Genomic DNA, 18745 nt, shown 5'->3' with positions numbered 1-18745 from the left:
CCCCCGTCTAGCCTTGGGCTGCAAACGAACCGAACATGTTCGCGAGTTTTTCGAGCCGGCTCGATAAATATTCGATTCGTATTCGAACTTATCGAATTTGAGCCGAACTCGAACACGTTCGAACTTTTTTTCGAGCCGAACTCGAGCCCAAATTATTTTGTTCGATAGCTCGCGAATAGTTCGCGAGCCTTAATATTCGCGAGCCTTAATATTTTATTATTATAATATAATTATATATATATATATATATATACATTTCGAATATTTCGAGCATTTCGAGCTTTCAAACCTTAATATCCGAGCAATAATTCGAATAGTTCACGAATATATTCGAATATTTCGAGCCGAACTCGAACTCGAACTTCATTTCGAGCCGAGCTCGAGCCCAAATATTTGAAATTATCGAACTTCGAATCGAGCTCGAACTCGAATATACCTATTTCGAGCCGAATTCGAACCTGACTTTTTTACTATTATTTGGCTCGATTCGGTTCGTTTGCACCCCTAGTCTAGCCTCATGACCAACGCGGGTTGACTCATCTAAGTTCTTAAACGAGTTAAATTTTTTTTTTTTATCTCAAGCCACTTAAATTGTGTGACGCGGTGTGTGACCCGCCCAAACCAAACTGACGGCTACATGTCACATAGCTTTCCCCTAATATTTTGACTTTGCATTTTTAAAACTATCATCATAAAATATTATATATTTATTAATAATTAATTTTTTGGTTGATAAACTTGTCAAGCTTTAAGAATAAACCTCTGAACCAAATGCACAGATTAATAACTGTATCCTTTTGAGAATAAACCTCTGAACCAAATGCACAGATTAATCAACTGTACCCAAAACACACTAAACACTATAAAACCACCATATCTATAACCTCAACCACCCGTTACATGATCTGCATAAATCCTTTCATCAAACAAGATTTCTGGCCCAGCCCTCCCTAATTAATGAAGTATTATAAACACAACAATATATCTGGGAAATAGATATTAATAAGTACCATATCGACCATGATTTGAAGAACCATTGTCCCGGGTTAAAGGCCTTCGTCTACCTCTATCTGACAAGGATCTGCCAAATGTAGAGCTCCAAGACATCGATGGACTTACCTGTGAATCGAGGGATTCATAACTCCAGTCATGATCAACATATCTATCAAAATGATTCGATAAAGAAGGGCTCATTCCAGGTTCGCAGCCAGGAGGTCCATCATCTTCAACGTCCCTAGACTGCCTTCTCTCGCGATATTTCCCTTGGCTCAGATATTCATATGACTGAATGTATCTAGGGAGGGAACGGTCTCCAAAATGACTTGAACTTGAATAGCAAGGCGCCCAGAGTCTTTCATCTGCTTTTTCTGGGATTGGAGAGTTTATTCCTGGAAATTCAACACTCATGTTGGTGAATGGTTTCGTATAACTTGTACCAAGAATTTCCCCATCTTCAGGTTCTTCCTTAATTGTGTCATCTCCAAAAATTGTAATCCCCGACGGCTGATCCTCCTCATCGGGTTCTAAAAAATTGCGAAAATACTTATATTAGTACAATCATTGGAGAGGTGACCTCAGACATGAACCAAACACAAGACTGGGTATGGATAGAAGGACAGAACGCATGGCAAATATCTAGGTAAAGCAGCAGAGGCTGTTGCAAAATATTTGAAAAGCGGGACGAGTATCCAAGTTGCTTATTAGCAGATAAAGTCACAACTTTATACCTAAATAGGCAGGTGGATATCCTATTTCTCGCATTCTGTTAAGCCATGGAGGTGGATCAAACTCCTACAACATATACGAAAGTTACAAATGTGACTGAGAAAAATATCCCAAGAAAATAATTTAACCTCACTATAATATTCCACGGATTTGACACCAGAGGCTCAAATAATCATTTGATGGACAATGCAAAACCACCAATTCCACCAGAGAGAGTGTTTATCTCACCCCAAGTCCCAATAATTTTCGAGTTTCAGCATCAAGAGCACCAGGCACCAGACCAACATATTTTTTGACCTGAGAATCTTGATAATATCGAGTTGAATTACGAGAAGCTGAATGTTGGTTTCTTTTGGCAGACTTATGCTGCTTCCGGGCATTATTGACAGCAACATTATCACGAGGCTTAGGGCAATCTCTTAGTGCGTGGCTGTATGAGCCACAGTTGAAACATCGGGAAGTATCTAAACTTTTCCCTCTGCATGGTGAATGGAAGTATCGAATTAAAGGAATAAATGATGATCCCAAGAATAAACATGACAAATGATTGCATAACATCATCTTGAAAGAGCTATTATATCAAGTTCATTTGCAGGGTATGATTCCGTTGCTTTGTCATTCATAAATTAAAAAGGGAGCAGGAAAAATGTACATCGGTTCTTTCACCAAAAAAACAACACAGAGAGAAAAACAGCATACCCATCCAAACTACTGGAAACTTCAGCAGAAGTCAGAGCTAAAGAAAATTCACGATCATAAATAGGGACAGACATTCCATCTAATGGTATCAGTTCTTTACTTGACGGGTTTTTCATTTCGTCATCCACCCAAAAGACCTACACAATGTAAAAGGCAGATTGAAATAAAAGAGCAATCAATAGAGTTCGTCCAACAAATCAAATCCTTTTAGACTCAGCATTGAACATGAATGAAAACGGAAAGGAAGATAGTTATACCACAGCAGAAGACTTATCCAAGTCAATGCGAAGAGCTGGGAAGTAGGTCTCTTCTCCGGATTGAAGAACATTTAAATCCTGAGTTTTATACAAGCAGTAAGTAGATAATAAATACTAAAAGTAATTTGGTCAATAAAAAATATAAGCAAGCAAAATTAGAGGTAGCAGTCCAACATTTGATGATGGGCAGTTGTGTGCATTCCATTGAGACCACTCCTGCAATAACTCCTCAAGCTTTTGTTTACTATCTCTGTCAATGTTGAAAGATTGTCAGATGTTTTTTCTACAATAAGAAATAATGAGACATCTTTCACGAATATAATTGAAGCAAAAAATGAGTATTAACTTGTGAAAGCTTTTATCACATACTTGGTCAGAGAGGTGTATCTAACATGCACTGATGGTTGCTTTTCATCCACAGTCATCCGGGGCCTTTTAACACCAGATACTGCTGAAAGTTTAAGTCATGGATAGCACAAAACCAGACAGGGGAGATTTGGTGGAAAAAAGAAAGCTACAAGTAAAAACAAAAGAGAACCAAAAGGATATCAATCCTCTTTTTCTAGAAGTACTTAAACATTTACCTATAAGCACGGTATAAAAGTGAAAGATATCTTGAGAAAAGGATACAACAGAAGCCTATTTCCTGACTACTAAGACGGGTTCCAACTTTCATAAGACTCCTTGAACTGTTTTCACTTTGAACAGATAGGGGTCCATTTTGAAAATGCACTGAAGATTCAATAGAAGTCCCTGTCTCTACCGCAGCAGCAGCTTCAATAATTTCAAAACTTCGCAGCTGGGAAGGGGTATTGTTAACCACATCTTGTCCATTGTCAGTTCCCTTGAGAACTGAAGCATTTTCAAGGTGGCCATCAGACTGGTTTGCATGATTCTCAACAACGAGCATGTCTTCTACCTCGAAATGTGATACAAACTTAGCTTCATTGGCTTCACAACCAGTTTCACACGGATTAACTTTCACATTTCCTCCTCCCGGTATATTTGAAGAAGGAAGGTTGATTAAATCCTCGGTTTCCATAGCTGGAAATGGAATATTAATGAAAAACTAGGGTATGAAGAACACTGCATATAAAGTTGAGTAACCCTGATTAACACTATCCAAAACTAGGGTATGAAGAACACTGCGTATAAAGTCGAGTAACCCTGATTAACACTATTCACTAAGTCAGAATTCATTCAATTTGTGATAGAGGGTTCACACAAGGGCGTTGAGTTGATTATTCATGCTCTAAAGTAAACCAAGAGTTTCATGCCTACTGCTTGTTTCTCTTCTGAAATTTTGGAGAGCATGCTTGTTTTTCGATAGGCCACAATATCTTAATTTACACGTTAATATATAAATCAATATTTTGGTTTTGTGCAATATCAATACAGGAATGATGGTGGCTTTTTGCTTACGAAACTTTGGCCAACAGAATGTACGATAGCACAGAACTCATATAACCTATTAAATTGCTCCGGTACGACATAAAAAACAGCACAACTCAGAGCAGACTGTGCATAAATGTTGGCGCTCAGATTGAAAACAAATACTCAAATTTCATTCATAACTTCACTAAATAGTCAGGCTCGCCCCACAAAAGCGATATAGTCCGTCACCAAAAATTGAATTGTTGGGATTGCCCCACCATGAGTTAGAACACAACAGAAAAAGCTACTGCATCTACGTTCGACTCAAAGCAACCACTTATCAAATCAAATCAAATCCCCAACAACAAAAAAACGAAACTTTTGAGTTTTGACATCACATCTCGACTATAAAGTTCTCAGAGCGAATGTTTCTATGGGTCAAACAACAATTCAAGCATTTAAACAAACCAAAACAAGCACCACCGAAAAGAGTAATTTCACATGAAGAACAAGTGAAAATTACCAGAGATCTTGGGATGGTGGTGGACTGCGAGAACAATCAGCTCAGCAGAAGCCGACAAGCCGAGCCGATAATTCGATCAAAGATAGGGATTTTTCTTTTTCTTTTTGGGAAACGCAAACGTCCACCCAATAATTTGTCTTTCATAATAAGAGGGATATATAATATATTATATACTCCGCAATCGTGATTCCAACAATTCCTTATTTAATTATTTTCTTAAAAATAATTAATATACAATTAAATGCATTACCTTTGATCCTACTGAATCACGTTATTACATATTATTAATAAGTTGCTCGTGTGCATTTCAATCCAATTTTTACTTATTTTCTAAATAAAGTTATGAAGGATTTTGGAGTATATAACTTTTAAAAAATATTTGGTAAAAAAATATTAAATATGATATAAAATGTAAAAATAAATAAATTTGACATCTTAAAAAATATTTTAAAAAAATCACAAAAACTTCTAATATATCGTCTCACGGGTCAATTTTATAAGTCCGTGACATGTCTATATGATCTATAAAAAGTCCCAGGAAACCATTTCCATGCTTGATCCAAATGTAATGGAAATGGCATTTTATTTATTAAGGTTTGTTAAAAGCATTATGGCGTAAATGTTTCCAATATTTGGAGCTAAAACAATAAATAAAACATACATAAATATATGAAAAAGATTGATCAATAAAAAAATATACATGAAACGGTGTACATCATACAAAGTGAGTGCTATAATAATCTTGATCTAGAGGAAACGATTGACACAGGAACTTGCATATGTACTGAATGCATCGGAATTCAGAAGTAAATTCGTAAAACATAACCTGAAACCACGTCTAAGACAAGACTGTTGCTGAACCTATTTTTTCGGCAAACCGAACGCATGAAAAGCAACAAATGGCAATGTGCTCTAACGTAGAGTCCATTTGATCAAAATAGTAAAAGTCGAAAGTGCGTCCCAAGTGAATATTAACAAAGTTATTCATCAGATACTAGCCAATCATACGCCCAAGGATCTTTCTCAGAATCAAGTCCAACAAACCGGTGAAATTGTAAGCTATGACTCTTTCTTTCCCCTCTCTGCTTTCTTATTGACTCCAGACTACTCACATAAACCACCATCTCTGAAGGGTAGAAATTGGAGTGCTCAAGAATGGAACATAAAGCAGGATTAACGGATTTATGGCCCGCCAGATATCAGCCCATGCACTTTGATGGTAAACAGCAGTAGCAGGAGCATGGTACATAAGCTTCAAGAGCTGCCAGAAAATAAAAAAAGTAAGAATAATATAAGAGATTTCATCAGTGAAAAAAAAAATAGAAAATTGTCGATATAGGAGGACAACATTCAGTAAGAGGTGACATCAAACCTTCAGTAATCCACCCCTCCCAGCCAAATAATAATAATAATAATAGGACCAATAAAACAATACCAAATCTCCCTATTCCATGAACAGACGAAAATAATCAAGTATTTGGAACACTGTTAGGCTAATGATGACCCGCAAAATGTGTACTTGGCGCAATGTTTTCAGAAACAAAAAGCAGTTTTATTGTGGTGGGCCTCTTTCTTATACAAAGATCAGCAAGCAGTGTCAACTCAAAATGTCACATCAAGCCTCCTGATGTATGAATGGTCGTGCGGAAAGAAACAATTATTTAGGGTGTGCCTTCAAACGACTGTGTTGGATAAATGTTTAAAGCATATGGTCCATCTAGATCGGAATCACTCTCACGATAACCACAAAAGAAACAGAAAATACCTAAAAAAACGAGGAAAAGTCAAATGGAGAAAAATCACCTTAATATTGTTCAAACCCGGTATCTGTAGGTCACTTCAGTTAACTACCATCATTTGCAACAATAACCAAAGAAACTCAAGTACCTAAAAAGTTTCATATTCAAGCAAGAAACTTGATATATACCTGCCAGTACATAAAAGCTTGTATAATACTGCGCTGCCACCTGATAAAGAATTTCACAATTGAGAAAGTATAAGCCTTGACAAGTTTACAAAACGAATTGCAGAATAATAGGAACTAGAACAAAGAGCTTGAAGAAGGGAAATTATGTGAGGTACTAACGAAAAAAGTGCTATGATCAGGAGAAAACCAAGTACAATTTCAGCTCGGGAGGACAAAATGCTAAGGGTGGTTGTGTTTGACACGACCCAAACACAAGCCTCTTCCATGTATTTCCTGTGGGCGTCGAAAAAATAGTCATAAACACATAGAGGGAACACTTTGTTCATCATTAGGAGAACATCAAGTCGTTGGCGACCACCATCTCAGTCAGGTCACCGACAAAACCAAAACATAACTAGTAGAATATCCAAAAACTGCTCGACTATTTGCGGCATTTCATCAGGCGTTCTAAACATGATTTCAGGTGAGTAAACACTTGAGTACTGAAGTTGCCAAGCCTATAAGGTTTGTTAGCAAAAATCACAAACTCGATCTAAATATTAGTTTTCATTCTAGAAAAAGATGTAAGATGAGATCGCATCTCCACATGCATTAATCACTGGAGGACAGAAAATAGGACTATGCTTATTAACATAAACAAACTTTCCGCAGCTAGAAAAAGATCATTAAAGATAAATGTCGTTAATTTCATGCAATAATAATTAATTGCGACTATTGAATCCACAGCTGCTCGTTTTTCTTTAATCTCAAGTATTTAACATTCTCAATCAAATCAAACATTTAAAAAAATTCTGAACCTCCCTTCCAAATATATATATATATATAAGTGATTCAAATTATTTCATGACAAATATTGATGTGTTGCCGTGTGACCATAAAAAAAAAGAAGACATTTAAAAGCAAACATCAGGCAGTTTCGGTTTCTCAATCTTAAAAGCACATTGTTAGAAATTTAAAACTGATGTAAAATCTACATGTGTTTCTTACCGGTACAAAGATGATCTAGCAAAGTTATGCCTCAAGAACTTAGCAACATGCTCAAGGGCCCGGCATAAAATGGGAATCAAGGCAACTGAAATAAGGAAAATAGAAACTTACACAAATTGCCAAGAGCAACAAAATATAGCAAGCAAACAAAATCAAGAAACAAATTATGACTGTCTAATCCATCCTCACATTTGAGGCGCAGATGTGAAGATGCAAAAATGAGACAGTAAACAGTGTAAATAAAATCCTTGGTAGCAACCACCGACTGAAACCATACTTGAAGAGCCTGCAAGTTCCATGCTCTAGGTTTCTGCAAATTATGATTCGTGAATGTGAGTAATAGAAAATATAACATAAATCGTGTAACAGAACAAATGAAGAAAATAAGTAGGACATTACCCCATAAAGGGAATATAAAGAGGACACAGAAGAACATGCAATCCCTAGAAAAGAAAGACGATAAGCTCGATTTGATAGATTTTTTGGTATGATGGGAGACATAGCAAGAACTGCCACAACAAAAACCTGCAAGAAAAAAAGAAACGAGAGAATATAACAGAAAAAACAATTTTTCATGTGTCAACCACATGGATGTACTTCTCAAAGTTGGATATGACACTCAATCCACCATCCTGCCTCAAAACTAAAATAATTTGGCAAATTAATTGCATGAATTTTGAGCCTCCAATTCAGCCGAAATAAAAAATGGAAATTTGTCAGGCGTGACTAAAAATCACCAAGATGCAGAGTTATAAATTAAAAAAAAAATGATATTAGCCAAGTAGAGTATGAGCTGATACATGAACAGGAACCATAAAACTTCAAATATCAGTCAAATGTATTGCATATGCGAAATCCAATTGCATCAAAGGTTGAGCCAAATACGACAGGAATTTCATCTAAAAATACCATAGCTCAGCTCGTAACCGTAGAAAAAGTCACTGCGAAAATTATAATAGCCACCTGCACCCTCCTGCTACTTTGTTACATAACTTATATATCTCATGTAAGAAAATTTCGCTTAATAACAGCTGTAAGCAACTGAAAAGGTCATCAGAGGGTTATGTTTAACAAGTATCGCATTACTTAAGATAGATAACAGCTGTAAGCATTGGAAAAATCCTCAGAGGTCCAGGTTTAACAAGTATCACCCGTATACTCATACATGAAATATATATGCTTAGAAATCAACAAGAACTCTTAGTGAAATTTTAGGAATACTACAAATCATAACCTGACCAATTTGGCATAAGAAAAATCATCAAAAATTTACTCTAATACAAAATGCACACATGAAACCGGAATGAAATAAAACCATAAGATAATCTGCATCAAATAGAAAACCAAATTGGGTCATGTCTTATCAGGCATTGTTATTTTCCCAAATTTTTGCCACTATTAACTAGTATTGAGTTTTCAAAACATAGAACATAGACATTTTTGTATGTTGTATGAAGCAGTTGATATTATAAACTCAAACTCTAGGCAACAAAATCCTTTGTACTTGCATCTGCCTAGAAGAATTCAGTATGAATTATGATCAAAATATATATACATACCCAAGCATTAACCGAAAATTGAATAGTCTGTCGATCCCAGCGCAATGATGCAGAATTACGGGGTGGAGTAGTTGAGGTCTCTGCAGTTCTATTAGAAGCCCCTACATGATGAATTTAATAGTTTCAACTCAAAATACTATGTCGGAAATATCGCTACAAAGCACGAAGCTGCAACATTTTTTCTTTACAAACTTAAAGATAGATGCAATATCACTCAGAGATAATGATGAAGGATATTCATACCTGAACTCTGACGGCGTGTACTACTGTTGGGAATAGATGACGAAGAATTTTGTGATGCTGCTGTTCTCTCTGGCTGTGATGTGATACTAGCAGCCATTGACTCAACATTTAGATTAGGATCCTGGACAGTATATTACATATCAGCAAAAAATGATATTTCAAGTAGCAGTGCAGAGAAGCAACAAGCATCAACATTCTTATGTAGAGCTGCAAGCAACAAGTACACGGTACGGGAAAAACAATACCCATAAATCTGCAACAGCAAGCAACAAGTACAAGGTCGACTCCCCCGTTGCTATCACGAACAACCAAAACTAAATGCCACATTTATACTATTGTAACCAAATAGAACGATGTAACACCGTAAAAAAGTCTCAAATCAGTTTACGTAGGTGGAAAACCTGAATAGTAATAACATTTAAAGAGAACCCTCAGCCAGGTCCTATGTCTAATGCTTATTTGAGCAGTCATACCCCAAAAGAAAAGTATTCGAACCCCAAATTATACCTAAATATCCCCTGAACTCAATTGGTCCAAAAATAAATTCTCACACGCGATCCTCAAAATTATAATCAATTGAATAATGAAAGAGGAATCATACTCGGATTCATATTCAATAAACTTCCATTGACTGAAGAGAATGAAAAATGAATCCTACGATGTAGCGCTGATAGAACTTGCGTTTGAAGTGGTTAACGACATCATCTTGGGAGGCCATTTGAGGCGGAATAAGGACATTTGACCAGTAATCTGCCCAACGAGGGTCGTTATCGTAATCGTACGCTGCGGCCGCAATCCGCTTCAGCTTCTGTGGATCCTCTCCTCCTCCTACCATCGTTCTATCTCCCAAAGAGATAACATGTAAATGGAATGTTACAGTTGAAAGCTACCGGTTCACTCTTCACTTTCGATTGTTCCAGAATAACCCTCGCCGCAGGCTCTTCTCTAGTTAGTGTACGGTTATTTCCATTTATATCATATTTTTTATTTATTTTTTTAATTGTTTTTTCCAAAGCAAATTACAAATATAATACGTCCCTTGGAAGTTGAGATTTGGGAAATCACCGACTACAACTTTACCAAGAAACAAACGAGAAAGTGCAATGTCGGGACTACTAGCCTGGGCGGCGGACGTGGTGGGAGGCGGCGTCGGCCGGCGGAGCGACGAAGACAACAACCCTGATTCCATCCCACTCATCTTTACTCCTGAACAACAGAGGTACGTTCAGGAATTGGACGCGAAAGAAGCTTATCTGAACGGCTCGATCCAAGATCTGCGGATGAGACTGCCTCCTCCGGACATTTCACAGCGCCTTCCCCACCTCCACGCACATTCCCTTGCCTCCAACTCCGCCCTTGCCCTCCAGCTTAACGCCCACTCCACCACGAAACAACAGGTTTTCATCACTTTTTAGTTTTTGACTTTTATTTTTGTAAGAACTGTCTCATGCTATCCGTATTCTTTGTGATTTCGTTGATTATTCTCTTTTTTTAATCGATTGGCATATGAAGTGCGAGCTTATGCACTTATTTTTCTTGACGACGAGGATAATGTTAGGAAAACATGTTTTTGACCATGAACATGTCGCTTATGATAGAAAAATTCAGTACACAGTATGAGAAGTGGGATGCGGTTACAAATTTGATAGAATGCAATTGAAATTGGTTCATCGCGTCGTCCGAGTAATTTATTGAATACTGGTTTTCAGTAAATTCGTGTTTTTATTCTCCATTCCATCCGTTTGTTTTAAATTTTAAAAAAATCATGATTACCGGGAGACTGTCATCCAGTGCCTATCCAGGAACGTGTAACAGGAAAGTCAGTGTACGTTCTATATATATAAAAATAGTTATAGTGAATTCTAAGTTTTTTCCTCCAAAGCCTTCACGTCCCGGGGTTTCATTTGTCCTGCTGTCATCTATTACCCGGTAGATTGAAACTTCGTGCAGAAATGATGGATTTAAAGATGCTTTACACACAGTGAAAGCTTACCTGTACAAGTGATATTTGTTGAAGGTACAACTGAGAGAACTCAGGTTACTGGAAGAAAACAAGGAGTATGAAAATGCCATATCAAATTGTGAAATTAAAATACAGGAAAAGCTGCAGGAAGCAGATGCACTTCGAAGTAAGTTGAAGGTCAGATTATATGTGTGTTGCGGGCAATAGCAATACTATCATTTCTTTCCACTGCTTTGGGTTTACTTTAGTAGGATGTTTGGAAGTCTCAGTCGGCCAACTTTTTTTTATCATTTATATGTTTGCATGCCTAAATTTTTCTCTTTTTATTAAGGAAATGCAATTGTTTGAGGAGAACTTGAGAGCTGAGTTGCAGAGAGCGCAAACTAATGTGGATGCTACCAGTTCAGAAGAATCAAAAGAAATGCTCAGTGAATCTAAATCAAAAGTTGAAGCCCAAGAAGATACAGAAGCTCGGAAAACTGCATTAACAGAAAAATTGGAAGACAAGAGAAAGGAACTGGTGTGTTCCTGTTTAATGATATATGTTTTTTCCTGTGTTTGTGCATTGATAGTTTAAAATGCTGTCTCTCTTATCTGTTGTAGGCTTCACTGGAAGATGCAGTTCAAATCTTGGAGAAAAAGTGGCAGCAGGTCCAGGATAATGCATTGAAACAACCAACTCCAGGTATATTGTTGTCATGTTAATATCAAATTTTAGAAAATGAGAGATTTTGAGGAACTTTTTTCAATCATTTTAATATTTTTTTTATTTGCTTCTTCCCATTAACTAAAACAATCCCTTGCAGGTCAGCGAGAAAAGGCATTGGATAAACAGCTTCACAGCCTAATCGAACAACTTGCTGCAAAACAGGTTAAATTCATTCTTCATATTTAGTGCTGCCGCGGTTTTATTTCCTCATAAATTTTGAAATGGGTGTTAATGTCCTCTTACATTTGTTTCTTCCTGCATTTTCAGGCTCAAGCAGAAGGCCTCGTCCAGGAAGTTCATCTCAGAACAATGGAACTGGAAAAGGTAAACAGGCTATCGAGGCAAATAGAGAGCAGCAGTACAGATGTAAATATAGCTAGAAATAGGGTTGGACGAAGTGGGTCTGACAAGGGGCCGATGTCTTCAGACTACAACGTTGACACTTATCACAGGCTTCCTGTCCATACAGCAGGTCGAAGCGAGAGTTTACAGAGGTTGATGCTTCTCAGGTCTGCTTTTGTGCTTTACATCCTAGTTTTACATATATTGGTATTCATCAAGATTTCATTCTAGAACATATTTTACCATATGTACTGTGCACCCTGAATGTGTCCATTTGGTGGAAGACAGTACTTTCGTAATTTTGTTTACACTTGCTTCTCACTTGCCTGTTCATAAACTGGTGTATGCTTAATGAGGTTGCCTAATGAAATATTTGATTCTGCTTTCAGAGGGATTTAATTATTTCACGTGTTTATTTTAGCCTAGTTTTAACTCAAAAATCTTGTGTAATGGTATTTAAACATAGATTTTGAAAACTGATATAATTTGTGAAAATATATTCCTAAGAGTTGTTTATTGCAATAAATAAATACATACATACTCGTGATTGAGGACAACTTACAGTATAGTATTGAATTATTGTATAGTGTAAAAATTCTTATTACAAAATTTTAGCAAAGGTATAGAGTGAACTTGTTCGAATAATTAATTAGTTAAAGATAAATATTTAACGGTCACGTTCCTAACTCAAATCGACGAGTTACTAATGAGCATAAATCATGCCACGAATTAGAAATTTGAAAGAGTTAGATCTACATCGGATGTAACCACTACCATTCTTCATTTCTTCACGTACTCCAACGAACTCGTGGACATATAGATATCAATTTCTCAGATAAAATGAAATCAATTTGACTATCCAAATAATCTTTTTCCTGTCTGTCTCCTCAACAATTCTTGCAGAATATCGTTCCAAGAATCATAGGACAAGGCAAACATCAATTCACGCAATCATTGGCAAATGACTTAGATATCCCCGCCAAATGGGTATTCTTACACCTATATGCTAACCCGTGTATGAATCTTCCATGTTCCAAGAAATGAGCGAGTAATATGCTACTTATGTAGAAAGGAGACTGCATGAATCTAAAATTGTATTTCACAATATTTAATTTAATTCATATTTCATTAACATAAATAAATAATTATCGATAGATATTAAATATTTGATATTTATTTAGAAATGCTAGTTATTTACCGACGTACAATCTACAGACAAAATGCAATTTGAAAGATTGGATAGACAATTGTGTTCGGAGATTGCCCTCGCATGCAACTGCACTCATTGTCACAGTGCTCAGGTAAAATGAAACCACAAACTCACAACAGATCGATAAAACAAAAATCAATAGATTAAATCTATGAAATTTGATTACCGTTATAGATTTAGCCGTAAAACACACTCAACCTTGTGCAAAAAGGGATGCAAATGATCGAATAGAGCAGAGCATGCGCTGCATAAAAGACGAAGTGAACTATCGGTTATGAAGATAGAGCATTTGTAGATCCTTGCATTGGAAACATATCCATGGAAACAAAGGTGGATCGAGGCAGTAAGAATGAACACATCGAATTTGGCAGTAATGACAGCGCACAAGGAGGTCCACAGGTTCTCTACTGGAGCATTGAAAACAAACATGCACCGATGGCTACACAACATCAAAGAATAACAAAATACTTAGATGAGCTTGAGAATAGACCAATAACAGGTAATATGGACAGAAAAAAGTGAAACGTGTACATTGTTAGGGAGATGGTATGACTCATCAGGAAGGATGTATACATCATTTTTTGAGTTGTCGTTCAGGATTGTCTGCGAATATATTTTCTGGTCTGAAAAAAGGGCGTCTTCAACTTTGGTTATGCATATGAAACCAGCCTTACACAGAGGACATGTGGAGGGCTTCTTTTTGGAAGCCTGCAAAGAATAATAACAGTTAGTATCGAGAAGGATTCGAATCAAACATATACAAACTAGATAGTAATTATCAATGAATAGCACGTGATCACCAGTTGATCTGCCCAGTCTTGTATGCATGAGAAACAAAAACGATGACCACATGGCAGCGCCCCTCGGGTGGGACTGAAATCTGTCCAACATATGACACACGACAACTCTGTTGGCATAGGATGTATCATACCACGATGATTGTCAACATGATCATCTAGATCTACTTCAAGACTTTCTTCTGGAGGTTTGAGCAAACATGGAGCATCACGGTTACAATCGTTCTCATTGTCAATATTCACAACCTCAACCTCTTTAACATCTATAGAATCATTATTGCTCGACCGACTCCCAGGGCATGTTATGTCAAATGTGTGCCCGCTAGAAGCATTTTGGTGCATCACAACCTTTGAACTGTATGACGTAATTTCACTGATATTGTCCTCAGGAAGCACTTTCACCACCTGACATTCTCGCTCGAACTTTGAAGTTGATGCCAAATCCACCATGTTGATTTGCTTTTTAACTAGTCTACTACCTTTGCAATGTCGTTTTGATGAAGTGGAGTTCCTTTTTTCCTGTAAGCGGCTCAGAAGCGCTTAGTTAATCATTCTAATTATGAAATACACCATTAAAAAAGTATGAACAAATTATAATAACTTGTCAGGTGTATGAACAAATTATAATAACTTGTCAGGTGGCATACTTAGGAGGAAACACAGATAAGCTTCAATTATAACAAGCTAAAAAGGTTTGGTGAAAATAACCAAAAAATATACAAGGACAAAATGACATATATTATAGGCATGAAATTTAATGTGAAACATAAGCTGAAAACTTGATTGCCACTACAGGAAAACAGGCCTGGCACTACCTGAGCAAGCAATAGTAATTTGACTTCCATGACCTAGACGTATGGTGAAAAAGGCAGAAGCTATTATTTTTCCGAAAGGGAATGCATACCTTATCACTGGGTGTAACTGTTCAAGCTAATTTAGACAGGAGAAAACAGCCTGCGGCTGCTCTTGTGAGTAATCAATTAACCCAAAAACTGTATGCATGTTTCAATACCTCTATAGCCATGGGCTCTGAATTGACAGCCTCAAGTTGACATTTGCTGCTTCCAGGGTAGTCCTTTCTTGAGAATTTTTCAGTTGTTTTCCGGTTCCCAATTGGTCTGATAGAACCATGGTTGTACTGCATCAACATGGGTAAAGATTTATTATTATTATTATTAAATCAGCATAAAAATAATGCCAACAAGGCAGTATACAGTTATAAGATATATAGAGGAACCATAAGAAATTTGAAACAGCAAGAATATTGACAAACCTCAAAACTATCATCAAAGTGCAGCCAAAGGCATAGCAAATAGAAGTTATCCATGAGAGAGAATTGGTGAGTTGCAGAAGAAAATATGTTAGCCCAAAAAATTTATAATGTTGTGCATACATCAATATGACAAGACATGAAGGGCTACCTTTAATGCTTTAGGTAATAATTTGCTTTTCTTTAAAGTGTAATAATCTACTATTTCTGAATATAGTCAATTAAAACCAACATAAATTGGTTCTTGAAAAACTCTAATATATTGTGCAGGAAATGTAGCAAAGCGATGCACAATGAATAAAGCATGCATTATGTATGCTCGGATCAGTAATGAGTATATTAGATTCAGTGTTACGATCCATGAAAGAATAATACAAAGACAAAAATGAAACCTCGATTTAAAAAAAAAAGCTTAAAAAATAAATGTCAGATTGCAAACCTCATTAGAAAAGCTGAAGCCAGAACATGGATCAGTATTAGCCTCTTCATCTTCAATATCAAGCAAAGGTTCTTTTGAGGTCTTTCTTACTTTGGATTGAACACGAGCTTGGTTAATCCTTAATGAGATGTTGGGAGACAATGTTCCTACTTCTTGCCCACTACAAAAAATCAACCATATGTTGTTCATTAGGGTTGTAAACATGCTACACAGAAAAAGTCATCCTTGATAAAACTCCTAACAATTATATGCAGTCCATACCATATGTTGTTCACATAAGTGCACAAAACAAACTAACTAATTTATTATGATTATTCAATTAAATGCAGGGAAGTAGGAAGCTATAGAAAAAACTGTTACATTACATTAAACAGTACAAATATTACCTAGATTTCTTACAAAACGAATCCTGCAGGAGTCACAAGTTTTCAGGGCCAGTAATATAATAAGAATTTAGGAAGTAGGTAAATTTTCAAAATGCCGGCATTATAATGTGATGATATATCTACAAATGTGTAGTCAATGTAATGATGCATAATCATTGGCATCCGTATTTTCTAAAAATGCTTAACTTCAATGGCTTGCTTTTTAGAATTTTACATGAAAAATTTGTAAAACTAAATAGCAAACGAAAGCATAATCAATATTCATAAAAAAATCAGTGATCCATGAGCTGATCATAGAGCTTAGATATACATGTGTCAGCTACCTCCATATTGCAGCACATAACTTGTTCCTTGACCAATTGATCCATTCCTATCGCCCTTCAATTAAATGCTGCACATCCTTAGATAATAGATATACAACATCTTGCATAAACATACAGGAAAAGTGCATCATTCGCAGTTTTTCACCAGAAACACCAATCAGCTCAAATATATTTGACTTCACTTAAATTAATATTAGTTGCAAAAATATCAAGTGAAAGAACAAAACACAACAACCATTCGAAACAACAGGGTCCTCAAAACAAGATCATAATAAAACCAACATAATCTCCAATCATTAGAACAGACCATACCTCTGAAAGGTATATGGAGTCTCCGAAACTCGACGCCCTTGCTTTACACAATCTTCAATCCAGCGATGACTAACTATCACCGTCTTTAACTTCTTCGCAAGCTCGTATTTTCTTCCTTCAAATTTCCAGCACACCTGTGATGCAAAAGCACTCAATTTATACACACACACACACACACACATATGTGTGTTAAAAAAAAAAGAAACAAATCGAACTCAACCTCACAGCAGTAATTGACTACCTACACGAATTGCATAAATATACAAGATGGATTCAAATCCTACCAAATGCGTGATAGATTGACTCATGTTGCCAACGTAACTAGCACCGGTCAAAGATATCAGTTTAATAAGATTGAATCTCTCAGAGCCGTGGTATCCGCTCACTGTAGCCACCACTGATTCCATACCTTTCGAAGGGAAAGGCTCGTATTCTGCGACAAATTTCTTGAACTAAGAACGCATAATCATAGCAAAACCCTAGAAATGAAAACGGGAGGTTGAAACCTCTGACAAAATTTACCAATTTATCCAATCGACGAAGATATCATGCAAAAAATTCATAGAAAATTAATGTAGGCTTGCTAATTTGCATGTGTGTGAAGATTGAAGCTGATGTTTGGAATTTTTTTACCTTTGGATCGACGCTGAAGCGATTCGTATTCTATGGTGGGAACGTTTGTAGAGTGGCTCTGTGCCGGGAAAATGGGATTTTATTTTTAATTTTGAATTTGATTGGCGATTTGGGTCGGGTCACAAATACTGGTTCGTATGTGGGGTTTTGGGTCGGCCCAACCCGTGTTACATTTTACAAGACTTTGAGAGGGGTGTATTCAATCTAAACTTTTAATGACTTTTATGGAATTTTAAAATCTAGAGGTATTCAATCTAAACTTTTAATGACTCTATATATGTTTAGTGGTATTCAACATGGATTTTGGTAGAGTTTTAAAAAGTCATGTGGTATTCAAACTTGACTTTTTAAAACTCTACAAAAGTCAAGAGGTATCCAAAAAATCCATAGATTTTCAAGGATTCTTATTTTATTATTCATGTACAAACCTTGAAGCCTTATGTACAGTTGCAGAAAATCTAAAATATTCTTCCACATATCCAAAGATTTTGATGGACTTTCTTTTTTGAAAAATACGCTATCTCTCTTCTATCTCAAGTCATCTCTAGGGTTCTTCTCTCTCTCAAAAAAATTTCTTCTATTCAAAGGTATGATTGGTCAATCTTGAATTTATTATATTGCCAATATTTATGTGTAAAAATAGATGAATTGTTGTTTTTTTCTTGAATCATTATGATTATTGTATTTCATAAATTGTTCATTTTAATAAAATTTTATTATGAACTTATAAAAATATTGTTCATTAATATGTTGAATTGACATAAAGAATTGAAATTTTGATTTCAATAAATTGGATAGTTCATTTTTCGTTTTTCACAAATTAAATTTATTTAACCTTTAAATAAGTAAAATTTATTTACATTTTCATGAAATAAAAAAAATTTAAAATTTAATAGGTTATACATGTCCAATAATTATTTAAAAGAAATTAATAAAAAAATAAATCACAATTATAAAAGTTTACAAAAGTTTACAAAAGTCTACAAAAATCTTGAAAAAAAGTCTATAAAAGTCTATGAAATATGTTTTACAATTCCATGAGATTCTATAAAAGTCAATCAAAATCC

At 35.9% G+C, this 18745-nt stretch overlaps 4 protein-coding genes across 11 annotated transcripts; 1 reads left to right on the top strand and 3 right to left on the bottom strand.

Moving 5' to 3' along the window:
- Nucleotides 1-763: 763 nt before the first annotated feature.
- Nucleotides 764-4711, bottom strand: LOC140836324 (uncharacterized). 3 transcript variants are annotated; one of them, XM_073201758.1, is made up of 9 exons: nucleotides 4579-4711; nucleotides 3312-3725; nucleotides 3051-3132; nucleotides 2856-2931; nucleotides 2682-2759; nucleotides 2425-2561; nucleotides 1954-2203; nucleotides 1728-1791; nucleotides 764-1523 (listed from the first exon to the last, which is right to left on the bottom strand). In XM_073201758.1, exons 2-9 carry the CDS (start codon nucleotides 3721-3723, stop codon nucleotides 1000-1002), a joined length of 1623 nt encoding a protein of 540 aa, XP_073057859.1. In that variant the 5' UTR covers nucleotides 3724-3725; nucleotides 4579-4711; the 3' UTR covers nucleotides 764-999. The 3 variants fall into 3 exon arrangements, with proteins under 3 accessions (XP_073057859.1, XP_073057861.1, XP_073057860.1); XM_073201760.1 differs by having other exon boundaries at nucleotides 3051-3129; XM_073201759.1 differs by having other exon boundaries at nucleotides 3312-3767; nucleotides 4579-4710.
- Nucleotides 4712-5486: 775 nt separating this feature from the next.
- On the bottom strand, nucleotides 5487-10192 carry LOC140836323 (uncharacterized). Of its 4 annotated transcripts, none has more exons than XM_073201754.1 (9): nucleotides 9953-10192; nucleotides 9295-9415; nucleotides 9052-9152; nucleotides 7892-8017; nucleotides 7682-7802; nucleotides 7493-7577; nucleotides 6665-6778; nucleotides 6506-6545; nucleotides 5487-5839 (listed from the first exon to the last, which is right to left on the bottom strand). In XM_073201754.1, the coding sequence occupies exons 1-9, from the start codon at nucleotides 10127-10129 to the stop codon at nucleotides 5687-5689; spliced, it is 1038 nt and encodes a 345-aa protein (XP_073057855.1). In that variant the 5' UTR covers nucleotides 10130-10192; the 3' UTR covers nucleotides 5487-5686. The 4 variants fall into 4 exon arrangements, with proteins under 4 accessions (XP_073057855.1, XP_073057857.1, XP_073057858.1 ...); XM_073201756.1 differs by having other exon boundaries at nucleotides 6700-6778; XM_073201757.1 differs by having other exon boundaries at nucleotides 9896-10035.
- LOC140836322 (uncharacterized) lies at nucleotides 10137-12722 on the top strand. Its single transcript, XM_073201751.1, has 7 exons — nucleotides 10137-10248; nucleotides 10346-10691; nucleotides 11312-11434; nucleotides 11589-11777; nucleotides 11861-11942; nucleotides 12064-12128; nucleotides 12234-12722. The coding sequence occupies exons 2-7, from the start codon at nucleotides 10398-10400 to the stop codon at nucleotides 12537-12539; spliced, it is 1059 nt and encodes a 352-aa protein (XP_073057852.1). The 5' UTR covers nucleotides 10137-10248; nucleotides 10346-10397; the 3' UTR covers nucleotides 12540-12722.
- Nucleotides 12723-13640: 918 nt separating this feature from the next.
- Nucleotides 13641-17847, bottom strand: LOC140836320 (uncharacterized). Of its 3 annotated transcripts, none has more exons than XM_073201750.1 (8): nucleotides 17568-17847; nucleotides 17330-17478; nucleotides 17046-17179; nucleotides 16025-16184; nucleotides 15328-15453; nucleotides 14319-14834; nucleotides 14050-14226; nucleotides 13641-13957 (listed from the first exon to the last, which is right to left on the bottom strand). In XM_073201750.1, the coding sequence occupies exons 2-8, from the start codon at nucleotides 17450-17452 to the stop codon at nucleotides 13784-13786; spliced, it is 1410 nt and encodes a 469-aa protein (XP_073057851.1). In that variant the 5' UTR covers nucleotides 17453-17478; nucleotides 17568-17847; the 3' UTR covers nucleotides 13641-13783. The 3 variants fall into 3 exon arrangements, with proteins under 3 accessions (XP_073057851.1, XP_073057850.1, XP_073057849.1); XM_073201749.1 differs by having other exon boundaries at nucleotides 17330-17524; nucleotides 17679-17847; XM_073201748.1 differs by having other exon boundaries at nucleotides 17679-17846.
- Nucleotides 17848-18745: the final 898 nt, after the last annotated feature.

The sequence above is a fragment of the Primulina eburnea genome, chromosome 7 (assembly GCF_022965805.1).
Source record: "Primulina eburnea isolate SZY01 chromosome 7, ASM2296580v1, whole genome shotgun sequence".
Lineage (NCBI taxonomy): Eukaryota > Viridiplantae > Streptophyta > Magnoliopsida > Lamiales > Gesneriaceae > Primulina > Primulina eburnea.
Note: the sequence above shows the minus strand (reverse complement) of the source record. Positions and strands in the feature narration are given on the sequence as shown.